The sequence below is a fragment of the Canis lupus genome, chromosome 1 (assembly GCF_048164855.1).
Source record: "Canis lupus baileyi chromosome 1, mCanLup2.hap1, whole genome shotgun sequence".
NCBI classification, from domain to species: Eukaryota; Metazoa; Chordata; class Mammalia; order Carnivora; family Canidae; genus Canis; species Canis lupus.
The window spans coordinates 122,280,492-122,293,014 of NC_132838.1; the positions used below are offsets into that span (position 1 = coordinate 122,280,492).

At 66.2% G+C, this 12,523-nt stretch overlaps 1 protein-coding gene across 3 annotated transcripts; it reads left to right on the forward strand.

Annotated features, from left to right (window-relative positions):
* Nucleotides 1-3,553: 3,553 nt before the first annotated feature.
* C1H19orf12 (chromosome 1 C19orf12 homolog) lies at nucleotides 3,554-12,050 on the forward strand. 3 transcript variants are annotated; one of them, XM_072783240.1, is made up of 3 exons: nucleotides 3,554-3,695; nucleotides 8,988-9,173; nucleotides 11,249-12,050. In XM_072783240.1, exons 2-3 carry the CDS (start codon nucleotides 8,990-8,992, stop codon nucleotides 11,512-11,514), a joined length of 450 nt encoding a protein of 149 aa, XP_072639341.1. In that variant the 5' UTR covers nucleotides 3,554-3,695; nucleotides 8,988-8,989; the 3' UTR covers nucleotides 11,515-12,050. The 3 variants fall into 3 exon arrangements, with proteins under 3 accessions (XP_072639341.1, XP_072639345.1, XP_072639348.1); XM_072783244.1 differs by lacking the exon at nucleotides 3,554-3,695 and adding an exon at nucleotides 5,506-5,569; XM_072783247.1 differs by lacking the exon at nucleotides 3,554-3,695 and adding an exon at nucleotides 5,531-5,594.
* The last annotated feature ends 473 nt before the right edge of the window (nucleotides 12,051-12,523 follow it).

The window sequence follows — 12,523 nt, forward strand, 5'->3', positions numbered from 1 at the left end:
GCTTTGCTCCCACCACGTGGCCTGTCGTCTGCGAGGTTCCTGGAGATGTTCTGAGGAGCTCGCGCGACGGATATGCCTGGCTCCCGCGGGCCACCCCGCCCCGCCCCCCAGGCAGGTGCCCCCGGGCCTGCGGGCCTCGCCCCGGGCTGGCTCCTCCATGGGCTCCGCGGCCAAGCCTGAGGGCAGCTGCCAAGGGAACCCCCGTGGCGGGTCCGGCATAGGCAGGGGGACAGGGGAGCGGCCGTGGCCGGAGCAGGGCCTGGGGGACACGGCGCCCCTCGCATCGCTGACGACCTGACCCACAGAAGCTGCACAGACGCCGCCTGTTTATCCGCCCAGGCCTCCCCCCGGAGTCCTCCTGCTCAGGGCCGCGCGTGGGGGTGACGGAGCCTCGTGCACCTGAGGCCCCAGCCGGGAAGCCCTGGGGGAACACGGACGGAGTCTCTGCTGTCCCGGCAGAAAGGGGGCCCAAGAAGGGATGTGCGCCCACGGCACCCCTTTCCCCGCCGCCTTCCAGCCTCAGGTCCGGCGGGTGCCCCTCAGGGGAGCAGGGACAGCCAGCTGCCGGCGGGAAGGGGCGTGGGGGCAAGGGGAGACCCCAGGCAGCTCCCAAGGCTGCGGCGCCCCAACAGAGCTCCGGCCACTGCGGGGCGCCCCTCTCCCAGGAGCTCCCACCGTGGGGGCGTCTCCGTGCTGGAGAATTCCAGGGTCGTTTTCCCGCCGATGGCTCGGTTCATGGGGGGGGTGTGCGTGCGACCCCGCAGCCCCCCTGCCTTCCACGGCCCCCAGCCCCCCCGCAGGGCCCTCCATCCCGTCCCTGCTGCGGGGAGAGCGCGCGCCCAGGGGTCTGGAGGTGTGACCTCACTCTGTCGCGAGCCGTGTAACCCGGGAGAGGCCATTCCTCTCCCTGCATCTTGGGGAGCCTGAGGAACCATCTGGAAACCAGGACGCCGAGAGGACGGGAGCTCCGTCTAGTGGGGGGCTGTGGCTGGGAGCCTCGGCCCTTCCCCGGGGCCAGGACGTGTCCCCGTCGGTAGCTCTGGCTCTGACCTGACAGCGCGGTTCTCCAGGGACGCGCGGACGTGGCGGCGGTGGCAGAGGTGCTGCTGCCGGCGCTGGAGTGTGTGGGCAGGTGTTCGGGGACTCCTCGGGGTCCTCCCACCTGTCACTGCGGGGGGGCCCTAAACCAAGAGCTGATGTCCAGGATCGGGGGACCACCCTTTCCCCAGAGGCGGTGACGTCCCGGCTGCTAAGACCTTCGTGCTGGAGTCAGGGACGTGCTTCGGGATCCAGGCCGCGCTTCCAACAGGGGGTCAGAGGGCAGTGAACTAAGGGGGGCCTCCTGCCCGTCCCCCTTCTCCCCACCGTGGGCTCCCGCCTGAAGGAGGAGGTTACATACCTGAGCTGCGCTGGACGTTTCAAGGTCTCAAGCATCCTCTCATCATTTACTCCTTCGGAAGTGTTGCGTATCAGGCTCCCTGACACCAGGGCTCTGGGTTTTCCTCAGCAATAATAACAGAACTTCAGCGCGATGCCCTGTGTGCCCCCAAATTCACGTGGAGGCAAATTCAGCGTGACCGTGTTCGGGGATGGAGCCCATCAGGAGGCACCTAGGGTCCGCGAGGCCCTAAGGGCGGGGCCCTGGTGTGACAGGACGGATGGTCTCGGAAGGGAGACGGCAGAGACTCGCACCCTCCGTCCCGGGACACCCGGGACACGGGCCCCGAGGGCGCACCGCAGACTGCAACCCTCGCCCCGGCGGCGTCCAGGCTTCCAGGCTCCAGAACTTGGGGGAATCGGTGTTGGCTAACCCCCCAGAACAACAACAAAAAAAGCCCCACATTTCATCACAGAACAAAATCACGAACGCGCCAAAGTTTAAAACAAGAAAGAGAAACCGCGCGGGGCGCGCTCAGGGAAGAGCTACTTGGGAGAAAGAACCTCCGCCCTCCGAGCACCTGGAAACACAGGCCTCAGCACCCCGCAGCGACCCTGGCACCCCTTCTGTGCTAGAAGGTCATTCCGACGGACACGGCCGGGCGATAAAAGTCCTGTTGTTCCAGAAACTGTTCTGACGGCAACAGGATGATTCTAGAAACACTGGCGTGAGCCTGGCCTGTTCAACAGAACCATGGGAAATCATGCATCTCGGACTGAGGGTCAGTGTTCCGGGGGCTCAGGCCTCCTCAGCGAGCTCCACACAGAAGACAACGTGGATTTTCCTCCCAGCTCTTCCGCAGCAGCTGCGCCTCCCAGAGCCCCCTCGGGGCCGTCCGCAGCTTGACCCCAAGGGCCCGGCCGCTCCGGGTCCCACACTTTACCTGGTAGAGTTTGGAGGAGGGCACCTCTCTATTCTCTCAACAAACAGATTTTAGGGTGCATCTCGGCTCTACCAGGCTCGCTGCGTAAACCCTAACTGAGAATTCCTGGTTGTAGCGCAGGGGACCTCTGGAACGTTCCGCGGGGATGCAGTCGTGCGTGGAATGCGTCGCGGGTACCGCCACGCTCCCCGCTTTGCAGTTTAGGAAGCGCTTTCCACTCTGGCCCTCCTCCGAGGGCGCTGAGGGCGCGGATTCTTAGCCTCATCTCGTAGCTGCGGGCGTTGGGGGCCGTCTGGGTGGAAGCAGGGGCAGGGGAGTTGTCTGGAAACTGCATTTGCACCGTTTTTACTCGGCTCGTCTATTTATTTGATGTGGCTTTGGGGAAAGTGACAAAAATGACAGAGGAGCAGGAGGCCAGAGGGCCTGTGAGCCGTCCCCTGTCACCTGACTACTGACTTCTGACGGTTCATCCCGGTGACTTGGAGCGTGTAGGGGGGACCTGGAGGAAACTCACGCGGCAGTGATGGTGGCTCAGGGACCCAGGGAGTGTGCACGGGGGACATAATAGTGAATAATAATATGAATGAGGATGACACACACTCAGCACGTGGCAAATAGGTGGAGAGGTGCTAAGTGAAGACAAAGGGACAGGATCGCCGTCTGCAAATATCGCAAGGACGTAAATACCAAGGAAGAGGACGACTTAAGTATTTAGAAGGACGATGAAGCCCGGGATGGGCTCGTAACCAGTCCCAGCCAGCTCGTCCCACAACAGCCCTTGCTGAACTAAGCTCCCTGAGACCAAAGGCAGGCGGCCCCGTGGTCCCTCCACGACTTTGACGCATGGGCTGAGCCTGAAAGTACCTTGTGCCCCAGGTGCCATGTGCATCCTCACACGCTTACCTGGCATTTGTGGAATACCTGCGTTTGGCCTTGAATTGCGTCACCCTGGAGAGGCATCTGCAGCCCTGACGCTGGTACTTGTGCGAGGACCTTGTTTGTGGTCCCTCGTCACAGGGCTCTAGCCAGCCCATCCATCTCCCTGCTACGTGGCCAGCAGTGCGCCGAACATTCCACGTACGAAGGGAATGGCGTGCGTCCCCGGAAAGACGGGGCCACGGAAGGAAGGGTGTCCTAGGCCGCACCCCGTCCCATCAGCCCCTGTCCTGTACCCCAGCCCGCACACGGTTGAGATGGACCTTGCACCCTGCAGAGCTTCCGCAAGCCTGGAGAGCCTCCGGGGCCCGAGCCTCCCTTCGGCCTTTGATCCAGGCTCTCTGAGCCTCGGGCCCAGGGATGCCCCTCCCCGTCCTCAGCAGGCACAGGACAGAGTCCAGGGACCTCGGGAAGCCCAAGGTGCTCAGTTAACGTGCGGTGAGTGATGGGCCGACGTCCGACACGGGCTCCGTGAATGCAGCCTGGGCCTCCAGCATGGTGGACCCTGCGTGGTGGGGGGGGGTAGGGGGGTGGAGTCAGTCTCCTGCCTCCCTGGGTGCGAGGCTCCCACTGCGACTCTGGAGATGGGCTTCGTTTTCAGAGTCTATGACATCAACAAGAATGACCTAGATGCCCAGGCATCACCTCCCCGAGTCTCCAGAACGACCCTACGAGAAGGCACTATTATCGTTGCCATTTCCCAAAGGAGGAAACTGAGGCATAGAGCAGCTGAATGACCTCCGCAAGGTCCCCGAGCCAGACCTCAGCACGGTGGGCGTCACGGGGCCGCTGTCTGGATGCCGGGCCAGGGCACCGCGCCTGTCATTCTCAGGCCCCGCTCTGCAGGAGGCCTGGCTGCCACGAGGAGACCGCGGCGTCCCGCGCTACCCCGGCGGGCTTGTGCGCGTGCGACCCCACGACTTCATTCATATCAGGGTGCAGGTCCCAGGTGCAGAGGTGGCGGGGCTGCCCGCAGCTCGCCTGCCCTGGAGGACCCTGCCTGTGGCTTTTCCTTCCAGCATCTCTCCTGCCTTCGCCTTCCCACCTCCGGGGAGCCGGCAGCCCGATTCCTTGAGGAGCCGCCAGAGGGAGCCGCCCGCAGGGGAATGGGAGGCTCTCCGGGGCGGGCCGAGTGTGCGGAGGGCCGTCCCCCCAACTCAGGGGGGGCTCCTACTGGGAGACGGTGGGGTATGTCAGGGTGGGCGGGGAGTGTCCGTCCTGCCCCTGGTAAGACCAAGACCGTGCGGTAGACAAATGTATAGTAAGGGCCGCGCCGGCCGTCAGGTGTGCTTACCCCGTGTGCACAAGTGACAGTAATAAGGAGGGTGGGAGGAGACCTCTGGAGGGAAGGACGGGCTTAGGGGATGGCTGGTGACATGGTCTCACGGGCGTCTACCTGGCCCCCAGCTCACTGAGCTGCATGCGGTGAAGAGGCACAGCTCTTTAGAGTCGCCACATGTGTACCTTTTTGAAAGAACCACCTTACGGGGCCGGTATATGCTATAGCATATGTGCGTGCAAGTGCGTGCTGTGTGTGCGGGCACCTGGGCCGCGTACGTGCGGTGTGGCTGCCTGCGAGGACACACTCACTCCCAAACTACTTTCCATTCCAGAGAAGAAAAAGAAATGAAAGGAGCCAGGCAGGGTGACGGCGGCCCTCGGCCCGGGGTGCCAGGCGCCCCGAGAGCAGGGCTCTGAGCTGGGGGGGCCCAGGCTGCAGTCAGGGCCCTCCACCCCCTTCCTGGGTGCCCGGGGGGACACTCCCTGCACCTCACTGCATGGGGGGCTGATCAAGTGGGGTCGGCACTGAGGGACCCCGGGGCCTTTTTCGGATTTGAGAGGCTTCCAGGCCAGCCTGAGTCTGTGGGTGGGGGGTGGGTGGGGGTGGGGGTGTTGTCCATACCCCCGTGACCTATGCCCCGCAAGCCTAGGAGTAAACCCAGGCCTCAGTCTTTCAAAGGCCCAGACCCAGGCCCCTGGCAGCACCGGGCGACACCGGGCGGGGTCCCGCGCGGTCCGGGTCACTGCGGCATCCGCATCCGGGCCTGGGGGTCGCGGGGGGCTCGTGGCACCGAGGGGCGCCCGGGTCAGCCGCCTGCGGTCCAGGCCGCGCCAGGGGGAGGGGCGGGAGCCCAGCGGGGGGGGCGCTGCGAGGTCGGGATCGTGGGTGCTGCCGCCCAGGCCAGGCCCCCAGGGGGAGGGGCGCGGCCGGGCCGGCGGGCGGGAGGGGCGGGGAGGGGGAGGGGGAGGAGGAGGAGGAGGAGGAGGAGGGAGCCGCGGCGGCGGAGCGGACGCCGGAAGGGCCCGGGCGGGTGAGCGGAAGGCGGCGGCGCTGGGGTGCGGGCGGGTGCGCGGGGACCGGGGAGGAGGCGGGGACGGGGACGCGGACGGGGAGTGGGGAGGGGGAGGGGAGGGGTGCGCGGGGGCGGGGAGGGGTGCGGGGACCCGGGTGCGGGCGGCGCTGGGGGCGGGGCGCGCCGGGGCGGGGCTGCGGGCAGCAGGGCCTGGGGGGACGCGGGGCCTGAGGAGCCGGAGCCTGCGCGCCCCCGGGTCACGGCCCGGCAGGTGCAGGGCCTGGGTCTCCCCGGGTCACGGCCCGGCAGGTGCAGGGCCTGGGTCTCCCCGGGTCGCGGCCGGCAGGTGCAGGGCCTGGGCACCCACGGGAGAGGCCAGCGCCCGGGGCGCGGTGCAGGAGACCCACGGGCTGCGGGGCCCGCCCCCGGCGCCAGGTGTCCAGGGCCCGTATGAACCACTGAGGCACGGAGAGGCCGAGTCACGGCCCAGGCACACAGGCGGCCTAGCGGGCTGCGACCCCGGGGGCGGGACTCAGGGCGCTGGCGCCGAGCGGGGCGTCCGCAGTGCCGGGCGTGCGTGAGCTCCGGGTCACGGGCTGTGCGCCCCTCCGGGGGAGCAGGGCGCGTCCTAGGAGGATGCAGGTGCCAGCACCCGCCCGCCCCGCCCGCCCCGCCCGCCGGAAGTCCCGGGGATGGGAGGATGGGGAAGATCCCGGGGGAGGGCAGGGAGGGCAGCCGGAGGCTCAAGGTTAGCGCCGCCCTCAGCCCAGGGCGTGACCCGGGATCCCGGATCGAGTCCTGCGTGGGTTCCCCGCCTGGAGCCTGCTTCCCCCTCGGCCTGGGTCTCTGCCTCTCTCTCTGTCTCTGTTTCTCATGAATAATAATAATAATAATAATAATAATAATAATAAAAGATATCCGAAGGGCTGGAAGTTTCCTTAGCCTGTACAAAAAGACATGAGGAGATGCCAAGATGCCAAAAGGTCAGGGTGACCTCCCTACGCTGGGAGGCAGGGACAGCCGCCCAGCCAGGGCCTGGGGCACAGGGAGGCGGCACCTGCTCCCCTCGGGCGAGGGGTCAGGGCGGCCCTGCGCTTGGTCAGGACAGGTCAGCGCAGATGGCCGTGGACGCTGGGGTTTCAGCACCGGCCACCCCCAGTCTGTCAGGAGTCGGGGCTGCTGCCACAGGGCCAGGGTGGGCCGCGGGGACATGTGCCCCGGCCTGTCGAGGAGGAAGACAGGCCCGTGGGAGCTGGGGCTACACGGCAAGACCCTATAGAGCCCAACAGAGAAGAGGCAGGACTGAGGCCACTGAGGCTGCATCCGGGCTCTGTGAGGCCACCAGGTGCCCTCCGAGCCTCCCCCTCCTCCAAGGCTCTCCCTCCCGGGAGCCTCCCCCTCCTTGCACCACCTGGTCCAGCTCAGAAGCCGCGCTGTGCTCCCGGGTGGGCTCACCTCTCTCTTCCCCGGAACCAGCCGTGCAGCACCCCAGCCTGGTGCTGGTGACATCGGGGCCGCCAGTTGGCGCTGCCCCCCCCCGCCCCCCGGGCAGCAGAGGGGCTCTCTGGGCCCAGAGCCCGTTTGTGCGTGAACCTGCTGGCGACACAGGTGCGCCGTGGGGAGGCGCCGCCCACCCTGGGCCTGTCCCCCCGCGTCCCTGCGGTACAGACGGCAGGCGAGGAGTGGGGAGACGCAGCACCGGCTTCCCGCCCCGCGTGGTGAAGTCACGAGTCAGGAGCCGGGCTTTCAGCGAGGCCCCGGGCCCCGGGTCCCAGCCCTTCCGCGGGGTCTGCTGATGCTCTACCTGCTAATGAGGCCCCAAGGAGCTTCACCCAGGGGTGTCTCGCACTGAGGCCTCGGTGGGGAGCCCCTGCACCCAGCCAGAGGTGGGCCGCGTCCACCGCCCGACACCGGCTGGCTCCCCAGCTCTGCGCAGCCCTGGCCTGTGCCCTGCGCGGCCCTGCTGGGCTCCGGGGGCCCGGGGGTGCCATTTGCACCACGAGGCCTCCCTAGCCCCTGGCGCTTCTGGGAAGTCATTCAGAGCAGCTGGGGAGCTAGGTTCCCTGAGGGACACTGGGGGGACGGGGCCTCTCCTGCCCCTTTAGCGCATTTCCTTGCCCGCCACGCAGTGTGAGTGCGGGTGCATCCTCCCCACCGGTGAGGGCAGCCCCGGGCAGCCAGCCCCGCAGCCTCCAGAGGGCCTGCCAGGACGGCCCGCGGTCTCCCTGCTCCCCAGCACAGCGGACGGCCAGAAAGCCGGCATGAGCCGGGTGTGAACGACACAGCGGGGACCCGGGAGGACCGCTCGCTCTACCAAGGGACCTACCGTGAAATGAGACCCGTGGGTTCTCAATACTCGAAATGCGGTAGTATTTGACGCGAAACTCATTTTATTGGCATAGCTGCGCAGCACCTGGGACTGGGTAAACCAAGTCACACCCTGCACCCCCTCCTCGCTCGGTGACTCGCGCCAGGTGCAGTCCGGTTGCTGTTAGGACGCTAGTGCATTACTGTGACCTGTGTGTGCACGGGGCTCGCCCGTCCCGGCGGCTCGCTTCCAGGGTGGCGGATGGGCCTGGACTCTGCGCCAGGGCTGCAGTGGGGGGAAAGGAGCCGGGGCGCCACGGGTGTCCTGGCAGGTCCGGGACGCAGGGAGCCAGGGCGGGGCAGGCGCACCCGACCTCCTCCAGGCCCTGGAGCACCCTGCGCGGCCTCCACACCCCACCTGGTCAAGCAGACACGTTGGGGGGATGTGGGTGGCACTTTCTGAGCTCCAGGGCAACGTGGCAGGTGGCAGGAGTCCTGGGTCGTGCTCTCCTAGGCTCTTGCTGTCCACAGTGCAGTCAGGACGCCAGCTGGAGGCTTGTGGCAAAGGCAGCAGCTCAGCCTGCACCGCGGCTGTGTTGCCTCTCGAGTCGCGGCCCTTCCCAGGTCACCTGGCCCTGCCTTCACAGCCCACATGCGGAGCCCCACTGGCGTCAGTGGCGTGTCAGAGGCGTGTATGGGTGAGAGAACATCCTCCAGGGCCACCCTGACCCCCGCCGGGTGCCCGCCTCCGATCCCCTCGGACCCTCGGGAGCCCAGCCTGTAGCTGGTGTGTCTGCACTTCACACGCAGGACTGGGCGAGTGTGCTCAGGGGCCCAGGGCGGGCACACGCGGTCCCCGCGTCCAGCGCCTTCCCCTGCCCTGTCCCAGGGCCGGGATCGAGGCCGGGCCGTCGTGCCCCCCGCCAGGCTCCAGGCCCCGGGGATGCGGGAGCCAGCAGAAGGCCGTGGATGCCAGGAGGGCACACTGGCCTCCGCGGGTGACCGGGGGACACGCGTCCTGGCCTTGCTCCAGCCGAGCTGCTGCCGTCCACGCGAGACTCGGCCTCGACTCTAGGAGGACTAGCGTTTGGGCGGAAATAGTCCGATGCTCATTAACACTCTCCCTTAGAAATGCTTCCTTCGAGGCTCGCCAAGATGCCCCTCGTGGTGGAAGACGTCATGAGGCTGCTCTGCTCCATCGCTGAGGAGAGGAAAATGCAGGCAGCCGTCAAGCACTCTGGGAAGGGCGCCCTGGTCACTGGGGCTGTGGCCTTCCTCGGTGGTCTGGTCGGAGGCCCACCCGGACTAGCTGTTGGTAAGTGCAAGCTCCGCGGGGGGCGGCCAGCCTCCAGGGTGTCGTACAAACAGCCCCTGACACCACAGAGACCCCACGGAAGGGTGACCCGTGTGCGATGCTTTGAGCTGAGGTTGCTTCTGTGACACGGTCTCCGTGTACCTAACTCATCCTATGGGAAACACGGGCTTGAGTGTGAATGTCTCAGGAATCCGGGCATCCTTGCAAATGGCACGTGTCCACGCAGACCCGGGGCGCCTCTCCCCGCAGGGACGTGTCCCAGCGTCCGACAGTGGGGCTGTGCTGGGTCCCCGCCGGCCTCCTTGCCCTGGCACCATCACGTGTCCCTGCAGAGGGAGCTGAGGGGAGGCTGGCACGGCCGAGGGGGCCCTTCTCCACTTGCTCGTGGGGAGAGACCGCCGGGTCCGGGAGCAGACGGTCCCAGGCCGGAGCAGCAACAGCCGTCCAGGTGCAGAGGAGCGCACCTGCCGCCGGCTCGAAGCGTCTCTCGGGCGTCGTGGGGGACGTTCAGCAGACCTTGGGAACGACTGCTTTCCCCTCCCGGTCCTCCTTCCTCTGCAGCCGAGGGGCAGCCTGGCCGGGGCCGCGTTCTGCCTCCGGGCCCGAGGCCGGCCTGGCTGCGTCCCGGGGAGGAGCGGGTTTCCAGCTGCGTCCACGCCGGGCCTCCTGGGAGGCTGCAGGCTCCCGCCTCCTGGTGGGGTCCACCCAGGCCCGGGCCCCTCTGGCCCCGGCGTCTCCTTTCAGAGAAACCTTCACTTGGACCGGGCCGTGGAAGCACAGAGCGGTTGGTGGACCGTGCGGGGAACCCCCCAAACCCCTCAGCCGCTTCCGTTCCCCCAAATTCCCATCTTGGGTCCTTGCGGTGCATTTGTCACAAGTCAGCAACCAACCCCGACGCGTCACTATTCTCCGTTCCCGCGCTTGATCGGGACTTTGCTGGTTCTCGCGTCAACGGTCCCTTCCTGTCCCAGACCTTCGGGGGGGGGGGGGGCGCCCAGCTCATGGCCCCTTTTCAGGGACACGTGACCTCCACGGGGCCTCCCTGGGGACGCCCGCCACGACCTCTGGTTCAGGGGGTCCTTGCCAGGTTTGTCCACCGTGACCCCAGCGTCTCCCCTGTCCAGGCTCTGCCCTTTCAGCATCACTAAGTAGCTGAGCTGCATCCATTAACATCTCGTCATGATGTTCAAGAATCATGGGATTTTTAATGAAGAAACCTCGCATCCGAGGGGTAGCCGTGGGCCGGCGAGGGGTAGCCACGTCCTTTAGGCAGGGACCCAGCTCCTGGTCACCCACGGGCTCCCTGAGCCGCCCTCATTCCTGCCTGGCCCCAGAGGGCACCCGAGTGTGATTCCCCCGCCCCAGGGCCCCTTCCTGTAGCAAACCTGCGGCCCACCCGACCAGATACAACCGTCCCTCGACACAGCCCTCGAGTCCCCAAGTCGTGCACCTGAAACTGGGTCCTAAATTTTCCTTTAAAAATGTCGATTATGCCCCTTTGGGGTCACGGGAAGAGTAGGAGCAGGTAACCTACACTGGATGATTATCACCATACAACTCTGGGGGGCTGGCGTGGACAACCAGGGCCTCCAGAGTACAGGTCTCCTCTGTGCCCAGGGTCCCTTAAGCACGTGCTTTCAGTTGACATTTCCAAAGTTCAGGGACAAAGAGCGATGATGGGGAAGACCCAGCCCCACCACGGAGATGATTCTCCTTGAAAATGCACTTGCTTCTCAGCTCTGCTTTCAGACGAGAGGGTTCTGCGGGAGGCAGGAAACCTCCAGGCCCTGGGGAAGACTTCAGTTGGCGCAGCTGCGAGGAGACTCCTCGTGCTGCACCTGGGAGGGCAGAGCTTAGGGAAGGGCATGCTGGGTGTCAATTATCCGAGCCTAATGGACCGCAGTCCCCATAAACCTCTGCCCCCCGACTGTGGGTGGAGGGACACGAGGCCGAGGCTGTGCTGGCCTGCTCGGGAATGTGCCCACTCGTCACGGCCGCGGGCGTGCTCCCAGCAGGAACCCAGGCCTTCGTGCACGCATAAGGCCCAGCTCATCGAAGCCGTCCTTGTTTTGCAGGGGGGGCCGTTGGGGGCCTGTTGGGCGCGTGGATGACAAGCGGACAGTTTCAGCCGATTCCTCAGATCCTGATGCAGCTGCCGCCCTCTGAGCAGCAGAAGCTCTTTAATGAAGTGACCGCCATCGTCAGGCACCTGGAGTGGACGGACGTCGTGCAGCTGACCATGCTGGTCATGGGCAGTGAGGCCCTGAAGCAGCAGCTGGTGGCCATGCTGGTGAACTACATCACCAAGGAGCTGCGGGCCGAAGTCCAGTACGGGGACTAGAGGCTCCTCCTGGGGCGGCTCAGGTCCCCCGGACGCACAGGAGGGGACGCGTACTGGGAAACCCCACATCGCCCCTGTAGTGCCGTAGATGGAGTGAAACGCGCTGGAGACGCTACTACTGTGCCGCATCGTGTACTGGAAATTATTTATGAAGACGCTGTTTTGGGGTCCTGACACCCCGTTCGCCGGGAGCCTGGCCAGGAGCAAATCTGTGCCTGCCGCAGACGTGGGGGGCGCTTCCTGAAGCCACCTCTGCTCCCGTGGGGGCCCCGTCCTCAGCACCCGCTACGGGACCCGTCCCTCCCCGGCGGCACCGCGTCTCGGGACCTGGGAGCTGGCCCCCGCGGGAATCCTGCTTACGTCGTGTGCCCCTTGCTGTCTCTGCCTCGAGCCGCCCCGCCGACGGACGGTGGCCCGGCGACTGCAGCCACAAGCGCCCAGGCACCCGTCCCGTCCCCAGGGCCTCAGTCTCCCCATCCAGCAGGCTGTGGTAGTTGTTGAGTTTTGCTCTGTAAATTAAATGCCTCCAGTCGAGAGTATTGGTCTTTCTGCAGTGATAGGATCTAGGAAATGCGTCCACCCTACACGGTTCTTATTCTGGGTTCCCTTTGCTCTCAGAACCGTAGCTGGACTCGGTGTCATCAAATTGCAATAAATGTCTCCGGACGGGCCTTTTCCGTAAAGCGTCTCCAACATCCAGGGTCGCTCGCACGGAGCACAAGGGAAGGCGCTGGATTTGTGGCTTTAAGGAACGACACAAGCCTCCCAAGTCCGGTGCCCAAGGCCTGACCCCGCAGGCTGCCCGCTTTGGCGCCCTTGCTGCCCTGTGCCCACACGGCCACAAGCATCCCCAGGCCTCCCCGAGCCCGTGCACAGTGTCCCTCGGGTCCCCAGGCCTGGGCAGGGCACCCGGCCCAGGCCGCCCTGGGGTGAGGAGGGGCACCGCTGCCGAGGAGATGGCATCCTGGCACCTCCAGGGGGGTAAGGACCGTGTCAGGCTGAACTAGAG